At 37.6% G+C, this 23,289-nt stretch overlaps 1 protein-coding gene across 2 annotated transcripts in view; it reads right to left on the minus strand.

Moving 5' to 3' along the window:
• Positions 1-23,289, minus strand: part of ITPR2 (inositol 1,4,5-trisphosphate receptor type 2) — a 492,964-nt gene that overhangs the window by 197,888 nt on the left and 271,787 nt on the right. For both annotated transcript variants that reach the window (XM_023209041.2, XM_023209040.2), the window contains one exon: positions 19,982-20,090. In XM_023209041.2, coding sequence (XP_023064809.1) covers positions 19,982-20,090 — 109 coding nt within the window. The remainder of the gene's footprint in view (positions 1-19,981; positions 20,091-23,289) is intronic.

Genomic DNA, 23,289 nt, shown 5'->3' on the forward strand with positions numbered 1-23,289 from the left:
TTACTTTCTTGATGGTCAGAAGTAAATGTAGGAAGAAGACCATTGTTCTCTGGCTCCCCAACTGGGGCTATGAACTACTAGAATCAAGACAGCTATTATTTGTACACATAAGGTATCCTGCGTTGGACTTCCAACTCCAGGAACTCTGCCTAGTGTAGGATTCTCTGAAGTCAGCCTCAGCCTTCAATTCTCCCCTACTGGGTTCTTAAATACTATGAATGTGGTTGTAGGTAGAAAGGCCATGTTTATGTAGCTTTCTCAAACACTGTAGTATATCTACATAGGATTGTACCAATACATTCAGAAAAAAAAAATAATTCTTTCCAGAACTACTTTCTTTTGTCATTTTGAGTTCTCTTAATGCAGCTGTCTAATTTGTAAATATGAAGTCATAAAAATTACATTCAGCAAAGAAGAATTGATGACAGAAAAAAAGCCCAAAATAAGTCATAAATCTTTTCAGAGTTAAACTCTTCTGTGATTAAATTTAAACCCACTTTTAGTGCTGAACTATCAATATTTTTAGATTTGGATATAGCCACTGAATGCTAAGTAGATTTGGTAAAATAAATCAATTACAGTAAATTGTTTTTATCTTAAATACCCTTAAGAGTAAGATAAAAGATAGAGGTCTGGGAACCAAGCAAGTCCATTTCTGTGTCTGGTTCCCTTGGATTACCATAAATATTCACTGGGCTTTCCTAATGCACCTCATTGTATTCTGCCCACTAAAATATCGGAGGCAGTGAGAAGTACAAACACGCATAACACACTACAGCATTAAAGCGTGTAAGACATTTCAATAAATGTACTGAGGGTAACAGCAGTGAACAATAAAATCAGACAAAAGATTTTCACATTAAAGTCTATAACTCATTTTTAAACATTCATTTATCACATAACACCGGTCATGTGTAATAAACTGGAGCAGAAGCTAATTGTAGAGAAATTCAGCAGCAGACAAGTATAAATAGTGGCTTTTTAAAATGCTCCTTGATTTTTTCATTCGTCTTAGCTTTGTGATCCATCTAAAGCAATGCCCTGACAACTGTTATTCTTGTGCAGATTAGATTGCCTCTTCACTTCCAGGATGATGTATCTCAGATTTTTAACAGGTGATATTTTCTCACATACACCTCTGATTTTCTACCATGTTCTATGCTTCATGTTTACTGTATTTACACACACACACACACACCACACACACACATAAGTGTATATCTGAATGATTCAAGAAAATTTCCTTTTCCTGTACAGTCAGTGAAGTACCCCACCACTCAGAACCTCACAAGAAAGATTATACCAACACCAAAACAAAAAATGATCAATCATCTTAATTTAGATATGGAATAGATACTTGCTTGAGGGCAGAAGGAATTACTGTGAGTTTATCTTGAAGCTTATTTTTCTGATACTCCATATTCTCCTTTGATTGGCATAAGAGAACTGGTTAAAATATACTAGAAGTAGGAAAACTTTACACATCAGAAAATATGGTAATATTTTCTTAAAATATTAAATATCAAAAAAGCATTCTATAACTGTTTTTAAGATTTAAAAACAAATCTTAAAATGATAAGATATTTGTAAAAGCATATTTACAAAAGTAATACTATGACACGAGTCATTTTCTTTCTTAAAATAATGAAAATTTATTATTTCATTGTTATCTCCCACATACAGGTGCAAGGAATAAGTCATTGAGGCTTGGCTGTATCATAGGCTAAAAGTAGAGTTTTTGTTTGTGTTATGTTCTGTAAAATTCACTCTATCTTTAGGTAGATATTAAAAGCAACCACCAAAATTTTAAAAACTGGCCACTTGCCAAAACAAATAGCAAAATTGTGTAGGTGTGGTTTATAAAAACTTGTAAACAGTATAAAACACTCCTCCAGAAAAGGAGTTTTTCAATGAAATATTTTTTCTTTTTTGAGACAGGGTCTCACTTTGTTGCACAGGCTGGAGTGCAATGGCACAATCATGGCTCACTGCATCCTCAACCTCCCAAGCTCCAGCAATCCTCCCACCGTAGCCTCCTAAGTAGCTGGGGCTACAGGTGTGTGCCACTATGCCCAGCTAATTTTTTTAAATAACTTTTTGTAAAGTGTTGGGATTACAGGCATGAGCCACTGTGCCCAGCCCCCAATAAAATATTTTAAGTGAGTATTTTGCACACTATGGACTGTAATGATGAATTGATGAAATGATATTCCAGAATAATTTTTTTTTTTTTTGGAGACAGAGTTTTTGCTGTTGCCCAGGCAGGAGTACAGTGGCGCAATCTTGGCTCACTGCAACCTCCACCTCTTGGGTTCAAGTGATTCTCTATCTCAGCCTCCCGAGAAGCTAGGATTACAGGCACCCAACACCACGCCCAGCTAATTTTTGTATTTTTAGTAGAGACGGGGTCTCACCATGTTGACCAGGCTGGTCTCGAACTCCTGATCTCAGGTGATCCGCCCGCCTTGGCATCCCAAAGAGCTGGGATTACAGGGGTGAGTCACCATGCCCAGCCCAGAATAATTCTTTAATTTAATTTGTAGCAAATAGAAAACCCCAAAGATCCTATTGAAAATGTGCATTCTTCATGATCATGCTGAAACACAGTCAAAAAGTGCTCGGTAAGAAACTGGACTCTATATTTGAGTCAGCCCAAGGCTAAAAACCACCACAAGCACATTGCTATCAAATTTTCAAATTTTTCCACTTATCTTGGAACCAGTCTATACGATGTTTTGACTTTCTGCTTAAAAAAAGTATGTATTTGGTTGTAATTATCACTTGAGTTTTTATTCCAATCAACTGGTTTTTTTCAACCTTAACCTAAGATAGGAAACAAGAGAAAAACCTCTTTTCTTTTTCTTCTGTGGGTTTAGATCGACTTAACCAATAGTGTTTAGAAATCACTTCCTAAATTTGTTTGTAGATGCCTACAAGCTGCTCGGTGCATTGTGGCTGCCCTCAACAAAACGAGCACAAGAGAAGCATACACAGAAAACCTTTGCACATCTCATCTATGAAAAAATTAAAGACATGTCATGGGCTGAATTACACCTTAACCCGCAGCACCTTAGAATATAACCATATTCAGAAATAAGATCTTTGAAGAGGTAATTACATTAAAATGAGGTCATTAGGGTGGACCCTAATTCAATATTACTAGTGCCCCTATAAGAAGAGGAAATTTGGACACAGACACACGTATAGAAAGAAAATAATATGAAGACACAAGGAGAGGGTGGCCATCTACAAGCCAAGGAGAAACACCTGGGACAGATCCTTCCCTCCTGGCCCTTGGAAGGAAACCACCTGTTGACCCCTACATCTCTGACTTCCAGCCTCCAGAGCTATAAGAAAACGGATTTCTGTTGTTTAAGCCACGTGATCTGTGGGACTTTGTGATGGCAGCCCTACAAACTAATACAGGTGGCATCATTTCCTTCCTTTGTGCCTTCCCACAGAAGATGATACAATACATGGCAGATTCCCCCTAGGTGTCAGTTATCTGACTAGAGCCATACAAGTCAGCCCAGCCTTTTCTCCAAGTAATCCTCTCCCTGGCATCTAATCCCTGATCCACAGGGCCACTGCTTGACACGTCCATTCTCCTAACCCCGTGGAGACACCAGCCATCACGTCAGTGGCCTTCCAGAAGTAGGTCCTTCATCTGCTCCTCAGCTCCTGGCTCTGTCATGGGATAGTTCCAAATTTTTGTAATATTCCCTTTTTTTCCTAAAATTGAAGCACTGCAGAAATATTCAGCATGCTTTTTCCAGGAAGTATTCTTGGCAAGAATCAGCAAAATGGTATGCAAACATGTGAGTTTCATTTTGCTTTCAGAAAAATGGCAGCTGTGAAAGAGAGATGACACTTGCCAATAGATCTCAGAGGAAATGGTTTGATCTCAACTAAGAGATAAATTCCTAATCCCTGATATGGCCCTCGAAGAGAGTAAAAGATGTATAAAAAAAAAAAAAAATCTCTTCTATTCTAAACATAAATTTCACATGATCCAGATAAAACTGAAGACATAGAAATTTCATCACTTATCAATGAGTTAGTATATTTTCCAATTTATTAACTCTCATTTAACAATGGAGTATTCTCACTCTAAAAAAATAAAGAAAAAGCAAAAGAAAACCCAAAGCTTCATGAAAACCAGAGAATGGAGCTTCCCTCTCATGATTTTATGATGTAAATTTTTAAAAAATACATTGAACACCTAGATTTAAGGAATGTCGAACATTATTTAGTTTAAATGTTGAACACTTAAGGAATTGTCCCTAGTTTAGATGCTGAACAGGTGGTTTACTAAGGAAGAAAAGACACTATGGCACTGTAATCAAATAGTCTTTCAAAATTAGTCACCTGCTGTATTTTGCATCATTAGCTTCACATGAACTGAGGATTCTTTGCTAACAGGGTTAAGATCAATATCTGCATGAAGCATTTTTCATTTTTAAGGTTAAAAATTGTTTTATTAAAAGAAATAAGTTCTGGTGTTCTATTGCACAACAAGGTGACTATGGTTAATTCTACTGCATATTTCAAAATAACTACAAGAGAGGATTTTTTAAGTTCTCACCATAAATAAATGATACATGTATGAGGTGATAGATATGCTGAAAACCTTAATTTGATTTTTATGTAACATAAACATGTATCAAAATATCACACAGTACCCCATAAACATGTACAATCGTGTCCATAAAAGTTGTTCTACTAATTGAGCAATAATTGGAACAATTTAAAATATGCTGAATTACTTATTCCTAGAGGTAACATTAAAATAAATCAGGAACTACTATACGTAATAAAAATGATTCCAAAAATGCCATATATGGCATTTAAAATGCTCCATATGTTCTACTTAGAGTATGGTAGAGGTCGCAGAAGACCAATAAAACTTTATCAATGTCACTAAGTAATACCCATTGGTGGACAATATTGTATGTTCCATTACAGATGTTTCAATTATCTTGCCATGAAAAAGTGTGATTAGAAATTAAGATGCATCAAATACCACTGGAGAACACCTTGGCTATCACTGTCCAATTCAAAATAATTATTCGGTTCTAAAGTTTATAGCTTCACAGAAAGAAGAAACAGTTATCTACCTTGGGACTAAATCAGTCAAGTACTTGTGGAAGTTGAGCTTAGATGTCTTCCTTGGGTAATTGAAAGAGCTGAAGTAAAAGAATTATTTTTGCAAAATTAATGCAGAAGCATCATTCCAATGGAATAAATTTAGCTGAGCAAAAGAAAAAGGAGATTTCAAATGTAAAGAAAAAAAATCACAAGCTTTCGAATTAGACATTATATGGCTTCCACTTTTAAAATAAGAATTTTTCATAAGAAAATCTTTTTTTGTTGTTGTACTGTGGCACAATCATTTAAAGATGGTGCACATAAATAAGAAAAGGAGAAAGGAATCCAAAAAGAACAACTTGTATGTCAGTCAAGATTTCAAAGATTAATATTTATGAAAACAATTGGCAAACAACCGTCCATGATCGAAGAACAAAAACTGTTGCAACAGATGTCTTGTCAAGAGGCTACAGACGATGAGAAGCAGCATACTTTCGTCCATATGTTTTCTCAGCCTTAAGAAAGAATATCCTCAGTCATTTGAATTTTGGAGAACACAGAGTGCCTGTGTGTATAGCAAAGTAGAAGCTTTTTTTGTATGAGAACTTTGAGCCAAGATTTCTGGCTTCATTTGGAAAGAGGCAGCATATACATTTAGGTGGAACATTAAAAGGAAAGCAGCCAAATAACTTAAATAATCCAAATAACTCAATCTTTCAAAATTTTGCCGAAGAACTCAGGGTGGTCGCTGGTGGTTCTGGCCTGCCTGCCATCCCTGCTCCCATCTTTTGGCAAAATACTGTAATTTTTTCAGGAGGAACAGCCCCTTCCCTCTTCTATGCGGTTTTATTAGGACAGTTTGTTAGTCCCCTGTCTTAAACAGCTGCTCAACAGTAGAACTTGTGACTATGAAATCTGAGGTGAATAAGGTGAGGAGGGGGCAAGCTGAAGAACTGGGAAACTGGAGGGGTCAGTGGTTTTCATCAGGTCAAAGGACAGTTGAAATGGATGTAAATGAACGAGCAAAATGAATGGAAAGGAGTAAATGTCAGAGCACTGGGATGCCTGAATTGGCAATTGTGGAGTAGCAGCAATTACTGCCTGAATTAGCAATTGTGGAGTAGCAGCAAGAACTAGGTGGTGGACTGTGGAGGAGAGATGGTCAGTGCAGATACACCAGGCCAGTGTTGGCTGGATCCACCAGGCCAGTGTCAGTTACACTGTCACCTGCCAACAGTTGGCAGGATCCACCAGTCCAGTGTTGGCTACACAGCCCAGACGGACTGGAGTCACCCCTGATGATGGCAGTGCTGAGGGCCAAGATCAAGTTTCCAAAGTCTTAGATGGATGAGAGGAATTGACTGGGATGTGGGCTGATGTTGTGGTGATATAGTTGGAGGGTCTTAACTTCAAAGGAGCTAAGAATTTTAAAAGAAGGCAGAGGAATCGATCTTGAAATAACAATGGGAAACCACAGGGACAAAAAGCTTCTTCCCCTGGAAGATGAAGGAGAAAAGAGACAGCACTTGACACAGCTGCTGAGAAAGTGGGCTGACCTTGGGGGACAGGGAGTCTTCAAATAAAGCAAGAAGCTGGAGGGACCGCTTAAAGAAGAGGACAAGGATAGAGGAGAGCTTGATGAGTGGCCGTTCCAGAGCAGGAGAGGAAATGTTGAGAAATGGCAAGGAGATGTTCGACGTCATGGGGGTGATAGGAAGGGTCTGGTCCGTACATTTCATGCATTAACTGGTCCAAGCATGGTGGAGTTGATACCAACAGTTTCTTTCAAGAGAATGGGCAGTTGGCCTAGTAGCCAGAAGTCTTGCCTAACTCAGCCAAGAGGATGGGGGACTCTTTGCCAATTATACATATGCTGCAGTCTATTTGTTGAATGAATACATGGCTGCAAACCCCAGGGTGGTAGACGGCAAGAAGCCTAAAGAAGCATCCTCAAAGGTGTGCCCAAGTATGAGATTATTGCTCAGTTATCACTTACTTTCTGGTGAACGTTTCCCTGATTACTATACTCCGGCATTGTCAGAGAAAATAAAATCAACTCAATACCTGGGATGGAATTACATAAGTACATGTCTCTGAGTCAATATCTTCAACATCATTCCAGCTATGTGATATTAATTATAAGCATTTGATTAGATTTTAATTGTCCATGTGTCCTCATTTAAATTATTTTGTGCCACAGATTCATTTTATCAAGCTGCCATGCTGTGCTCATTAACATATCACATTTGTTTTCTGTATTCCATGACTGTATAAGTAATATAGTCTATATTGAGTTTTAATTAAAAACCCAGCCAAAAGCCAGCAATAGCAGAGATAAGATAGACCTAACAACTTCACCGAGCAATCTGCAAATATTCAAAATGTTCTGTGTTGTTTTGTTTTAAGAAACTAAGATTTATCCAAAAATGTTTAAGATGTTCAAGCACCAGATGGAATATGCAGGAACCAGGCCCACTCTGAAGAAATCAGTAAATGGTAGATACTCAAAATCATTATATATAAAAAGTATCTTAAGTTGGCTTCTGTTATTTTACATAAGAAAATAGTTTCTTCTGGTAGCCATGTGTGAAATTCCTACAGCTTTGCAAATTGATATCATCATAGAATGAGAGACAGTATCATGTAGTGATTGGAAACATGGGCTCTAGGGCCAGATTGACTGGATTTTCCTCCTGGTTCTGTCATCTTTTGTTGTGTGATCTTGGGCAAGTTTCTTAACCTTTCTGTGCTACAGGTCTTCAATGTGTTATGATTGTTAAACAAACAGAGTAAACCTCATAAAAGTTTAAGCTGTTACTATTATTTGTGGCATGTACATGAAAGTTAGATAAGAATATATTCCCCACAAACACACTTAAAAAAAAAAAAAAGATTTGCTTAACCTTCAGGTTGCTAGAACTAGCAAAAGAAATAAGTCTGAAAGAAGTGACTTGAAAAACTGAAATCAAATTCAAATTATAATTTGCTTTCACCAGCATTATTTAATTCCCTACTATGTGGAGAAGCATCAAAGAAAGCAGAATCAGAAAACCTTGATTCATATTCCTGCTCTGCCATTTACGAAGCCCGTGATTTCTTTTTTTTTTTCTTTTTGAGACAGAATCTCACTCTGTCACCCAGGCTGGAGTGCAGTGGCATGATCTCAGCTCACTGCAACCTCCGCCTTCCGGATACAAGCAATTCTTCTGCCTCAGCCTCCAGAGTAGCTGGGACTACAGGTGCGCACCACCATGCCAGGCTAATTTTTGTATTTTTAGTAGAGACAGGGTTTCACCATGCTGGCCAGGCTGGGCTCGAACTCCTGACCTCGTGATCCACCTGCCTCCACCTCTCAAAGTGCTAGGATTACAGGCGTGAGCCACTGCGCCCAGCCAGCCTGTGATTCTTACCAGGTCATTTTACCTACTGTGCCTTTCTTTTTATCTATAAAATGGAGATTAAAATACTTTCTTTCCTCAGAGAGTTAGTGTGAAGATCCAAGCAGACACAGACACATTGTTACCTTGCAAACAGCTTCTCTAGATATGCATAGTCAACAGCAGTTAAATAATAACAACAATAATAGTGTGGTTTTAGTGCCTCATATACCAGGTTGCAAATCTTCTCTGTGAGCACCTGTTCAAACAGTATCCCGAAATTAGTGTATTTGATAGAAAAGGTGAACTGTATCAGGCCCAGTCTTCTCCACAGCCTTTCTATTCCTTCTCCTCTCAACGGTAACACCATTGAGCAGTTCAGAACACCAATTTCATCCTGTGGTAGGACAGCCTGATGCTGCTTGAGATCAATAGTTCTTGGACTCCATGGCTAGCTGCTGTCATTAATGTAACTCAGTGTCCCAGTTCAGGTGACTGGATCTTGGCCTCTCTCCATGATTCCCGATTGCTGCCATGTTCTCCTGGTTTTACAGTAAGTTTGTTGTTGTTGTTGTTGTTTTCCTGGTTCAAAGCCTACACGGTTTTTCTTGTTGAAAACCTACATGGTTTCTTTTTGTAGCCTGGGTCTCTTGCTGGTTCCTACTGGGTCCCTTTCCAGGGAAGAGTGTCCTTCTTGGGACAGAAGCCCCATGGCTGGAACCCCCTCCCCACTTGCTGGCCTTCAGATTTGGCCATCATCTGCTCCAATCCCCCTTAGCTGAGTTCACACCATTATTGTGCACAGTGTCTGGGATCCCCTTTTGCTTTCTAAGCCACACAGCGAGCAAAAGACAACAGCAGTCCACTGGACCCAGTGCTTTCTGCAAGACGTCTTCTTCCTCAGTCCTCTATGCTGTGGTTCTCTGCTGCCCACCCAAGTTTGCAGGTATGTCAAATACAAAGAAACCTCCTGTTACCTGGCTAACAGAGATATGCAAAGTATAACATGACATGATACGGTCTAGAATCTACTTCTTGGATAGGACTAGGGAAGGTCAATGTGCTGCACTGCAGAGAGCTGGTAACATTTACATCTACCATGCGTCAGTCTGTCAGTCTGCAAACATTTATTGAGCAGCAACTAAGTGCAGAGCACAATGCTAGACACGGGAATACTTCAGTGAATAAGATCAACAGTCTCTGCCTTCAAATAGTATAGCATTTTGTGGAGTGTGGGCTGGAACTGGAGAGAAATCCAGTACTCTACCCTCCTAGAATCTCAGCACTGAAAGGCCTTTCAGGCATCCTTTCACCTTACATTATGCATCAGACCTATCCCCAGGGAGTTTCTAACTTATTTAAAATGGCAGTACATACACCAAAGGAAACTTTCATAAGGCATGATATGAAAAGGTCTACACTAATAAGATAACTATAATTTTATCTGTGCTGAAATGATTACAAATTAGAATGATATGGAATTAAACAAAATGGGAAATACTTCCTGGAAAAGGTTTTAGGTTAGATTTAGGTGGAAATGATGAACACGATAACTTAATAATACATTGATTTTAGTGATTCTTCTTTTAGTTCCTTATTCTCTTCTTTTTTTTCTTTTAATGTTATCCAAGTTTGTTTTTTAATCACAATGGCATTTTTCACCTACATTCATTAGCTACCAAACGTCCTATACTTACTAGAGGCAATGAATGGTGGTTACCTTCTGAGTACAGGCAATATTTTCAATAGGACTTTTTAGTCATAGATCTCTAAAGAGTCGTAGCATATCTCAAAAACCCTTGAAGCAATGAGTGCTATTATGTGAGATTTTGAAAGAGTAAAGTAAATGTGAGGCACAGTTACGAACTTTGTAATTTTTTTAAAATAATGAGGTTATAATGACTATAATTCATCCAGTAAATTTATCACTTGTATAGTCTAACAAGTGACCAAACCAGTCCAGCAACTGAAGAGAGTAAATTTCTAAAAGTAACTGTTGCTTTTATGCCCACTTTAATGGTTGAAATTATTTTTGCCTAGGTGAAAATATACAATAAAAATTCCAAAGTGGAAAAGCATGATGTATACTACGGCAGATCTCTTATTACAACACATCATTCTCATTTTTGTATTTCCAACCATTTAGCAACATAGCACATGTATTAAAACATAACATGGCCAGGTGCGGTGGTTCACACCTAAAATCCCAGCACTTTGGGAGGCCAAGGCAGGTGGATCACCATAGGTCAGGAGTTCGAGACCAGCCTAGTCAACATGGTGAAATCCCATCTCTATTAAAAAAATAAAATAAAATACAAAAATTAGCTGGACATGGTGGCAGGTGCCTGTAATCCCAGCTACTTGGGAGGCTGAGACAGGAGAATCACTAGAACACGGGAGGTGGAGGTTGCAGTGAGCTGAGATTGCACCATTGCACTCCAGCCTGGGCGACAAGAGTGAAACTCCATCTCAAAAAATAATAAAATAATAAAATAACACATGCAGATGCATACAACCACAATATACATGGGAAGGATTAAGATGGCACACATTTGCAGCATCACTAATATTTGATTTAAAACAACATTAGAGCACTTATATTACAAAACAAATGCACTCACCTCTAAAATGTATTTAATAAGAAATATTTTAAAATACAGCTGATACTAAAACTAAAATGTATTTCTCTTGGCAAAACAGTTATTATCCAATTTTTAAGCTACAATGCAGTCTATGTAGCATTTCCATTTAAATTCATTTATTTGCCTGCTAGAAACTGAAATGAGTATATGCATAGATGTGAATGACTCTGCACAGATTGTTACAATAAGAGGAGTTTGATACAATTTACAAATTTGCAACAGTGCAATTATTGCTCAGACTGACATATGCATTTTTGATGTAGGAGTTAGGTCACTTGGTACAATTATTACATTCTTTTTGTGACTTGTCAAAATTAGAAATAAAAGATTAGTTACAATATTTTTTTCCTGCTGAGGATAAGAATAAATTTCTTGTTAACTCAGGAGACAGTGTATTTTAGAGTTAAAAAAAAGAGGACATCTTAAAATTAATTCAGGCATCATTTCTTAAAGATCTTTGTTCCATATCACTCCAGATATCAACTTTCAAATCAAGAATCCATTGTCTGCTATCACTGTTCAATGTATAAATATCACCTACCCCACCTGGGCATTTGTAAAGATCACAGCTCTCAGTTAGATGCTATGCTATTTGTTGAATGCCACACTTCAACAAGGGGCTATCTCCAGTAGTCATCTCATAAAATATTGTTTAGAACTTTTATAACTAATATTCTAGTTAATAACAACTCAGACCATGATTGCAAGGTGGGTGTCAAGCCTTTCCTGGGCAGCTCACTGAATAAATGGATTATGCTTTCTAGTATGCACTTATGCAAATTTTATCAAGAATAAAACTGAAGAACTTTTCATGTTATTTGGTTTTATAACTGAGAAAATAAATGAGTTGTGATTAGAAGTTCTATAACCTGTTTGGATCTAACATGCCAATTAAGAGTGTGAGCTCAGGAGCCCAACTGTTTAGGTGGGAATCCCAGGTCTCCTTCTCCTAAGATGTGTGACCGTAAACGTTCTATACCTCAGTTTCCTAACTAGTAAAAGGGAGATAATAAAACGATGACATATATAAGGTTGAAGAACAAATAAGGTAACATATATAAATGATTAGGAACAGTGTCTGATAGTACTGTCTGATAATAACAATGTCATACAGTAAGCTCTTAATAAATGCTAGCTATTAATTTTTAAAACCACTGCTTAAAACTGTACCATAGCTATTGCAGAGGCAGCTCTCAATATCTCTGCAACAATATGGCAAGGATAGATGGTATTTTAAATCTGATCATTTTAAGAATATTGAACTTTACTAAGCATCTTTGTTGCCCTATAGATTATATGTATGTCAGTGTAACATTAAGAGATAGGAATATAGTCACGGGGAAATTGTGACTGTCATTCTAAATAGGTCAACTTTGCCTAGAATGTAAAGAGAGTAACTGTAAATTACCAATTCCACAGGCGATCCATGAATATTTTCAGTGCTCATTCTGTTCTCCAATTCTAAGGTACAGAAGCTATGATTTTGATATACTTAGGACTGGAATTTACAGACATCTCTACTTTTATGATTTATATATGTTTTTCCCTTTTCATGAGAGAAATAATTTGTAATGCTCTATAAATCTTAATGAAAATGTATACTAAAGAGTAAAAGATGCAGGAAATTGACCCCCAAAATCCTTAAAAACAAACCAAACCAAACCATTCCTCTGAGCACAGTCCTTACTTCCTGCTTCACCTTCATCAGCCCGCCTCTATCCAATCACATAAGCTCTTATCTCCATTACCAACTCACCACTGCACAGATCTGGACCTAAAGTATCTTTACATACACAGAACAAAGGCACGGTACTGTAATAAAGCTACTCTCTTCAACAGCACACATATACTACCTGATATTGTGTGTGTGTGTGTGTGTGTGTGTGTGTGTGTGTGTGTGTGTGATGGAGAGAGAGAGAGAGAGGTCTTGGAAATAAGAGTAGGACAAAATGGCTTTAAGGATAGAGAATTACAGAAATCACACTGCCCTCAGGTTGGGTGCGGTGGCTCACGCCTGTAATCCCAGCACTTCAGGAGGCTGAGGCAGGTGGATTGCTTGAGATCAGGAGTTCAAGACCGGCCTGACCAAGACGGTGAAACCCCATTTCTAGTAAAAATACAAAAATTAGCTGGGTGGCAGGTGCCTGTAATCCCAGCTACTCGGGAGGCTGAAGCAGGAGAATCACTTGAACCTAGGAGGTGGAAGTTGCAGTGAGCCAAGAGAGTGCCACTGCACTCCAGCCTGGGTGACAGAGCAAGACTCTGTCTCAAAGAAAAATAAAATAAAATAAAATAAAATACAATACAATAATTCACCTGCTCTCAAGCCATTTTGAAGCATTTCTTCTCTTCTCTTTCCTTCCCCCAATGTTCCAACATACATATTTTTTTAAAGTACAAATAAATATGCCTACCGTTGTTACCTTTAAAAAGCCTTCTAAATATGCCAGCCCCAAAGGAATACTAAGCTCTCAGACTTGTTAGGGTTGTTAGTTATATCCTTCATAAACTCTTGCTTTTCTATCACAGTCACCTAAACAAACAATATTTTAAGGGGGATTTTCCTAAAACTCACTTAGGTAATTTTCTCCTTACAGACTTTCTACAAAAAAAATTCACATTTTATCCTTCCATTAAAAATAAATACTATAGCTTAACTAACTATATGATCCCTAGATGATTTCACATATAGGCACACATAACAGAAAATTAAATTTTCCTTTATTTATTTTAGTCTTTCAAGAATCTTTAAGATGTTGCCCACCCACATCTTATTTCTCAGTATCTTAGGCACAAACTAAGAAACATGGGTCAAGGAAGAAAATCCCTAAGTATAATTAATTTAGAAATTGTACTCGAGGGTATTCTAAATTATAAGCTTTTAATAAATAATTGACTAGTAGGTAAAATCTAGTTACATTTGGTTATATTAAATATCCTTAACGTACTTACTTAATACATCATACAGAGAAGGCTAACAAACTTGGGAAATTTAGAATCCCAGGGTTGGGAATTGCTTTAAAGGACATTTGGTTCAACCATGAAGCACATTTATGCTTCATTGCCCTATTTTTAAATTTTTACCAGTTTCACACATAGACACACACACATACACACAGACATACACATACACACACACCACTTCTGGTGTCAGGAACCAAGGAAATAAAAATAGTAATTTTCTTTTAAGTTGACATTTTAAATTCAAATAAGTGGAGTCTCAAATGTAATATTAGAATAGCTCGTGTGAAAAACCCTGGTTTGCATTTTCTGTTTTGATTTAATTCTGATAAATCTCTTGGGAATGCTTCAATACACAGTCGAAATCCAGCTGGTTGGGCATTACAGGGCAGGTATTAGGTAACCTATGTGACTTAATGCAATTCACTTTGCTGAGTCTCCCTTTTCACATTTGCAATGTGGAGGTAACACTGCCTCTTCTGTGTACTTGTTAGAATTGTTGAAAGGTAGCAAAATATCCTAAAATATTTTGAAAACAGCAAAGTGCTACGGATTCCAAGCATTTTTGTTCTATTCATTTGCATTTACATTGCCCTATGTAGTAATATTAATCAGCCACAAGTAAATACTACCTCTACATTCTAGATGTTATTTTTCACTGTCAATAAAAGAGTTATTGTGATAGACAGAATAATGGCCCTCCCCAAAGATGCACATGCCCTCACAATCCCTTTCCAAGTTACCAGAAGCTGTAAACATGTTGCCTCACAGAGCAAAAGGGATTTGGCAGGTGTGATTTGAGTTAAGGCTCTTGAGATGGGAAAATTATACTGCATTATCCAGGTGGTTCCAGTGTAATCAGAAGTGTTCTTATAGGAAGGAGGCAGGAGCATCAGAGTAGGAGGAGATGTGACAGTTGTGGGAGCGGGGTTGGGGGGGAAGGGGGCAGGAGGGAAACAGGGAGTGGAGATTGAAAGGTATTACACTACTGGCTTTAAAGATAGGGGATGGGGCCATGAGCCAAGGAATGCAGGTGGCCTCCAGAATCCAGAAAAGGCAAGGAAATGAACTCTCCCCTAGAGTCTGCAAAAGGAACACACTACTGCTCACACTTGGATTTTAAGCTTTTGACTTTCAAAACTGTAAGATAATAAATTTGTGTGGTTTTACATGCCATGAAGTTTTTGGTCAGTAGAAAACAACACAATCATGGAAATACAGTCACCTCTTATCCTGCTACTGATAATTAGAGTTTGTTATTAGAGCCCACCATTAGTTGCACAATAGCATCTTTTGCTACTTTTTGAATCTATTACCCAATGCCATTTCACCCAGTTGTGAGCCATTTAGCTTTCCTCCACTGGCATGGATCACTGAGCACCAGTTGTTTCAGAAGGACCAATGGACAATATATAGAGATCATGTAGTCTACGGCCATACCACCCTGAACGCGCCCGATCTCGTCTGATCTTGGAAGCTAAGCAGGGTCGGGCCTGGTTAGTACTTGGATGGGAGATCATGTAGTCCCGACTCGTTCCCAGACTGGTTGTTTGAATCCTTCTAGATCCAATATGCTTTTCTTTAAGATTTCCTGAGAGGGGGATGAGATGTCTTCTGCTTCCACTGATAGAAATACTTCTCATTTCAAAACACTCAGAATTAAAAAGTTGTCTAAGAGCTAGAATAGCTTTAGCTATAATTTTTTTATTCTGTCCTTGGTAAATGTGAAAATTAAGAAACAGGATAATTAATAAATAAGATATGTATGCTTTTTATTAGGTTTTTCCTTTTTCTTTTTTGTTTTTATAAATTTATAAAATAAATAGGTCATTTTGTTACATGTATATAAATGTGTAGTGATCAAGTCAGTGTATTTGATGTGTCCATCACTCAAGTACAATATATTTTGTTAAGTATAGTCACCCTACTCTGCTATCAAACACTGAATTTATTCCTTCTGTCATACTGTATGTTTGCACCCTTTAGCCCAGTTCCCTTCATTCTCCCACTCTCACCCTTCCCAGTTTCTGTTATCTATCTTTCCACTTTTTACCTTCATATGATCAAATGTGTTAGCTCCCACATATAAGTGAGAACATGTCGTATTTGTCTTTTTTGTACTTGGCTTATTTCACTTAAGATGACCTTCAGTTCCATACAGCATCCACGTTGCTGCAAATGACATGATATCATTATTTTGGAAGAATCCTAAAATTCATATGGAACCAAAAAAGAGTTGGAATAGCCAAAGCAATCCTGAGCAAAAAAAACAAAGCTGGAGGCATCATATTATCTAACTTATAATATATTGCAGGGCTATAATATACTAACCAAAGCAGCACAGTGTTGATATAAAAATAGACACACAGACCAATGTAACTGAATGAAGAATCCAGGAACAAAGCCATATAGTTACAGCCAACTGATCTTCAACAAAGCAGATAAGAACTTACACCGGGGAAAGAACACCCTCTCCAATAAATGACACTGGGAAAATTGGATAGTCACATGCAGAAGAAACTGGATCCCTATCTCTCACCATATAAAAAAATCAATTCAAAATAGATTAAAGACGTAAACAAAAAACTTGAAATGATAAAAATACTGGAAGAAAACCTAGAGGAAACTCTCCTGGACATTGGTCTAGGCAAAGAATTTGTGACTAAGATCTGAAAAGCACAGGCAACAGAAATAAAAATAGACAAATGGGACTATCTTAAACTAAAAAGCTTCTGTACAGCAGAGGAAACACTCAACAGAGTGAAGAGAAAACCTGTTGAATAGGAGAAAATATTTGCAAATTATTTATCTTCCAGGAGACTAGTAACCAAAATATACAAGAAATTCAAACAATTCAACAAGACAAAAGCAAATAACCTCATTAGAAAGTGGGCAAAAGACATGACTAGACATTTCTCAAAGGAAGACAGAGAAATGGCCAATAAGCCTATGAAAAACTCCTCAACATCACTAATTGTCAGAGAAATGCAACTCAAAATGATAATAGGATATTATCTTTCCCCAGCCAGAATGGTTATTATTAAAAAGACCCCCCCAAAAAAATAATAACAGACGTCGATGAGGACGTGGAGAAAAGGAAACTCAAACCTTGCTGGTGGGAATGGAAACTAGTAGAGCCACTATGAAAAACAGTACACAGACTTCCCAGAAAACGAAAAACAGAATTAACATTGGATTCAGCAATCCCACTACTGAGTGTCTATCCAAGGAAAAGAAATCAACATATCAAAGGGATACCTGCACTCGCCTGTTTACTGCAACATTATTCACCACAGCAAAGGTATGGAATCAACCCACATGTCCCTCGACGGATGAATGGGTCAAGAAAATGTGACGGATATATATGCAATGGAATTTTATTCAGCCATAAAAAAACAAATCAGGTTTTTCTTCCTTAAACGACTTCATTTCCCCCATCTTTACTATTTTCTTAGAAGTTTATCTGAATCTTTACCTATTTTGGATGTTATTCTGTTTTATATTCTGTCTGCCTATGTCTTAAAATTCGGAGCCATAAACCTACTAGACAAAGTATACTATAGACAAAGTATACTAACCTTTCTTAACAGCAGTGCAAAGCATTTGTAAAACCTGGCTATGATCAAAGGAGTAAGAAGATGAGACAGAGAGGAGGAAGTTCCTATTTAAACTCTGGTTCTAGCTCTTGCTGTGTAACCTCAGGCAAATCACATCACCTCTCTGGGACTCTGTGGCATAATCTATAAAATAAGGAGCTTGGACTAAATATCCGGATACAGTCTAACGTGTCCTAAAAGAGCAGCATGAGGTATGTTGGTAATTCTATTGAGAAAGTAATCACCACTTGCCAGAACAATTGATAACTACTACCCAATAGCTTCTCTACAAAGATAGCTGGCGGCATTGAGGCTTGATTGGATTTTTGCAATCTGTGATTCCTGACGAAGCAAAGCTCAGGGCAGGAAAAGCCTGCGGTACCTTACAGGTACAATGAGTAGCACAGATTTCTGGAGGCTAATGGATGAAGACAGATGGGGGAGTGGACAGGACAAATGGTGGGCCTGGAACACTGACGCTGTGCAGAGCCCCTGACGGTTTCTGAAGGGCTCTAGTGATCTCTTCCCTACACTATTATTAAGGGAGTCCACTAGCACAGGAATTGTACTCTCATGGCCCTTGGCAAGCTGTGTCATTCATCTCAGTATCACCAGTTCCCAGGCACAATAATCACCATTTAATAGTTTGCTCACAACATATGTGTTAGGTGACTGAATGAAGAACTTGCAATTAGCCTTTCTCATCTCAACTCTTCCATGAGGGCTGTGTGCTGGGGGTGTCCTTTATTACATCACGTCTTGCATAAATGGGGACCCTTGGAGTTAGGAAAACAGCGGCCCTGCCTCCGCCCAAGGGAGCAGTTCTGTCTCAGGAAATTGCACTCCTGGAATTTTCTCGACAGGAGATAATAAAAGCCTGAACTATTGGTAGCAGTGGGAATGGAAAGGAGAAAACAAGTGATTTATTTTAGAGTGGTTTGGGAGACACACAAAAATACTTTTGACTAGCCAAAGTAAAATCTTAACCTGATTTCTTTCCGATTTTCCTTTGGAGTGATTCATAAAAATCTGTTACATAAAAATGGAAGACTTGCCATGTATCTCCTGTTAAGTACAAGTCACTTTTATTGTGAACCTCATCCTCTGCCAGAAAAGTATATTGACCTCATTTTTCTACTTCAGAATCTGGTGCTTCAGTCAATATCACACAATCTACAGCAATATTTTAAGAGAAAGGCAACAGTAAGTCTCAAGGAATTCTCTTTATCATTTTTTAAATATAGAAGCGTGTTTTTGAGTCCTATCTTAGAGAAACATTTGCTAAAATTGCATTGACCACCTTTATTTTGATCATTTGTTTTCCAAATATAATTTAAGTGATGCAGAGAACTAATGCAAAGTAGAAGGCATTTTGATTGCTGAAACAAACATTGATTCACATGAAATATTTTGAAGCAATGCTCTTTCTATTAATATCTAAGTTTCCATTGCATTTTTTGGGAATGCACTTTAAAAAACCCAACCACTATAATCTTTCTGGAATTTAGCATACACATAAAGTAATAAATAAAATCCTTCCAGTTTTAAAATATCAGATGATTAGTATTTACCGAAACAGACCAAAAAGTTATTGAGGAATGTGGTACAAATTTTGTTTAACATCTAACATAAAAGTACAGATAGCTAGCTAAAAAAATTCTCTAGATTTATATTTTATATTTAAGTGTATCACCTTGGGTATTAAATATGCTGCTAGCTATCTCTTAATGAGCACCTGAGCTGTCATTTTTAATAACAGACTGATAATTATTATCTATAGGTTGATATTTCCCTGAAAATCATTTGTGAATCTCAAGTTAATACAGTTAAGAATAGAAACTGACTATTCTATTTACTAAAACAGTATTATTTTATAATACTTGGCAGACTATAACAAAAAATTATAAAAAATAACATGAACATATATTCATAACAAAAAGTCAACATATGCCAAAATGCATAGACATTCTCAATATGCAGCAGAACTTTACACAAAATCTAAATAATGCATTTCAGTTGCTCATTGTTTAAAAAGGTCATTTGGTCCACTAAAGCCGTAAGAGGAAAAAACAGAGATCCAAGAATATAATAAAACAAAACAAATACCTAGGCCACTCTAATTTTAGTTATTTCCCAATTTAAAACAAGGCATGAGAGATGAATACCATAAAAACTCAAATTACGTAATTCATCTAAGTACATGCACCATTAAAATATAATGCAAGTAATCATGTAATAGCCTATTGTAATTCATAGGTTCCAGTATTGTGGAAATCCTACTTTATTTTTAAATAATGAAATTTTTTTAAAACAATACCTCTTCCACAAAGCTGTCTTTCTTCTCTAACATTTCTCGTAATGTCTGAAGAATTTTAATGCACAGTTTTTCTTCTTTCTCCATTAGTTTCTTTGTATGATTAATCAACCTTAAAGAAAACATTAAACCTTTAGAAAGACAGTGATTTCTCTTCAAGCTATATACAAACATCAAAGGTTATAGGGGAAAAAAATCACACCATTATTTGAGAATATGAAGTAAACCAGTTACATGTTTTCAAAAGTTTTAAGATTACACTTCAGCTTATAAATTTTGTATTACAACACATTATTTTTGTTTTACAGGTAGTATATCTCAGGGCTTCTCAAACTTACTCAGGTGGCATTCTTTTAGTGGGATACAATACTCTGAGAAACAATGAAATACTAATATTCTCACCCCAATATATGAACTAAAACAAATGTATTAGTACAGAAATATAAATATTTATATATTACATTTTATTATGTTATGTTACACCATATTATTTTTATGTACTGTATTACATTAAGCATACAGTAGCAGTGGCTGTATACAACTCTGCAATCTTAATATAATAGGCTGCTTTCCAGTTTCCATTCATAATAATATGCTATTTTTCACTGCCAGGGTTTGGTAGAAACAAGCAGTTTTTTTATTAAAACAAAAGACAAAACAAAAAAAGTGACATCAAGACAATCTATCCATTTACTAGCTTTGGTATAATTTGGGCAAAAACTCCCATCATTTTAATCAAGTGGCACACTGTGCACTGGTGCTCTGTTAGAAGAGTTTTAGGATCACCATCCCCAAGAACTTAAAAGCAAATAAATTTTCATTATCAGAATTTAGCTTATATAGCTACATATATAGCATATATAGCTCATGTTGTTAAAAAGCTGATCCTCAAAATGACCCTGTGAGATGTCTTCCTCAAATGATCCAATTTCAGTGACATAACATGAGTACTGTGGGACATAACCCTGGGGAAAAAGTGAACTTTCACTGGTTAATGACTAGCGAGTGCTTATCAGGTGTCAGGGTCAAGTGTAAGGACAGCCCAGGGACTCTCCTAATTTATCCTCACACCAAGCCTATGAGACAGGTTCAGACTAATTTTGCTCATGACAGAACAGAGGCCCAGGGAGATACAGCAACTTACCTCTGGTTACATAAATTGTTAAGTGGTGAGACCCGCAAATGCACTCAGGTCCATCTGACCTCAGAGCCCAAATTCTTAAGAACGACTCTGTGGTGACAGGACTCAGGTCATTGATCTCCTGAGTCTCAGGGGTTTTGTGCAGAGCCCCCACACATGCTAGGGTGCACACAGCCCCCTGAATGAGCAAGTGCCACAACAGAGGCATTGGCAAATGCTGTGAACCAGACACGAAACCACTTCATTCTGCTGGGGGCAGTTACCTAGGGCTGATCAAAGAAGGTTTCAGTGAAGAGATAGCATGCAACTAACGAAGATTTCACCTGTCAAGGAAGGCTTGGGAGAGAAGACATCCCTGCAAAGGGAATGGTATGAACACAGGGCAGAGGCAGAAACCTGGCCGGCACGTCCAGGAAATGAGAAGCATGCCGACTGCCCGCTGACACTTAAAGACCTGGAAGAGGAAAGTGTAAGAGATGTGGTTTGGAAAGAAGGGACTGGAATATTAACCTCAAGAGTCTTGAATGTTTTCTAGAGAAAATAGGGAACCACTGTTCTAAAGCACCTAAATGCCTCTTCCCACTGTGAGAAAGAGACCGATGAGGGCAGCGGGAAAGATGAAGCAGAGGAGATGCAGCAAGGCGAGACAGCAGTGGCAGAGGTCGGGTGAGGACATAGGAAGCAACAGAGAAGACCCACAGCAGAGACTTGTAAATGATGACATGTGGGAAATGGAAGAAGAAGCAGGGCAGATCAGAGACCCCTGAAATGTATAGACTAGGCTAATATGTGGATTGTGATCAGTTTTTTTCAATTTTTTAAATTTATTTAATGAGACAGGGTCTCTGTCACCCAGGCTGAAGTGCGGTGATGTGATCATAGCTCATTGCAGCCTAGACTTCCTGGGCTCAAGCTATCCTCCCACCTCAGCCTCCTGAGTAGCTGGGACCACAGGTATAGCCACCATGCCTGGCTAATTTTTTTTTACTTTTTGCAGAGATAGGGTCTTGCTTTGTGGCCCAGGCTGGTTTCAAACTCAAGGGATCCCCCTGCTTCAGCCTCCCAAAGTGCTGGGATTAGAAGTGTGAGCCACCACACCCAGCCCAATGGTGACAGTTTAAAATGACACTGTTCCATGGTGAAGAAGTGGCAAACACACAATGAAAGTAACACTGATGTCCTTTTAGACATGTTGAGTCTAGAAAAGGTGTTATATCCATGCGGTCAGGCCTAGCAGGCAGAAGAATTTCAAAAGTTCTCCTGGCAAGGAAAATGAAGCCTGCCTTTCTAAAACTTCTACTATTTAATTCTTTCTTTCACACAATAGTCTTTTTCTAATTTTTAATTTTTGTGGAAACATAGTAGGTATATACATTCACATAATAGTCTTTAAATATGTGAAAACAGTTTTGGTGGACATGATAAATTTCTTTTTTTCGCTCTCTCAGGCTAAGTATTTCCATTTTCTTTAACTCTTCCTTAGATAAAGGATTTAATTCATTAACCATATTGAAAATAACCATAAGGTTGAATGACCACTTGCTACAGATTTATAAAAGGTATTCACATAATGTTTGGTTGAGTTAGGTCGGTGACTTTCAAATATTTTTTCCATGATCAAAGTAAGAAATATATTTCACAAAACCACCCAGTAAAGAAGTGCCTGTGTGGGAGTGTGTATGTAAACTCACACTAATGTCACCCTCACTATGAGATGCACTCTGATAATTTGTATCTTCTCTAATTCATTTTTTAAATTAGCTGGTTGCCTCCACCTGAGTCAGTTTAAAAATCTATAAATGGAGCACACCCTACAGTTTGAAAAACACTGAGATTCTCCTTCACAAGGGAGGAGTAGGTGTTGATTTGAATGGACTCTAATCAGCTGCCTTAAAGGTTAACAGTGTCATTGACCTATTCTCTTCTCTTTCACTCGATGTGTTAAGTAGACCCCTGTCCTGGAGTCTATCCTCATATTCTCCTCCAGACTCATCTGAGTCAACAGATTCCAAGAATTAGATTCATTAGAGAAAGTAGGAAGTCCTACTTAGGGCTTGGCCCTAAATTTATATTCTCCAGCTAAGCTTTACCAGGATGGTATGCACAGCAATAGAAGACCCCTGGTAGCCAGGCACGGTGGCTCACGCCTGTAATCCTAACACTTTGGGAG

The sequence above is a fragment of the Piliocolobus tephrosceles genome, chromosome 10 (assembly GCF_002776525.5).
Source record: "Piliocolobus tephrosceles isolate RC106 chromosome 10, ASM277652v3, whole genome shotgun sequence".
In the NCBI taxonomy this organism is placed as follows: domain Eukaryota; kingdom Metazoa; phylum Chordata; class Mammalia; order Primates; family Cercopithecidae; genus Piliocolobus; species Piliocolobus tephrosceles.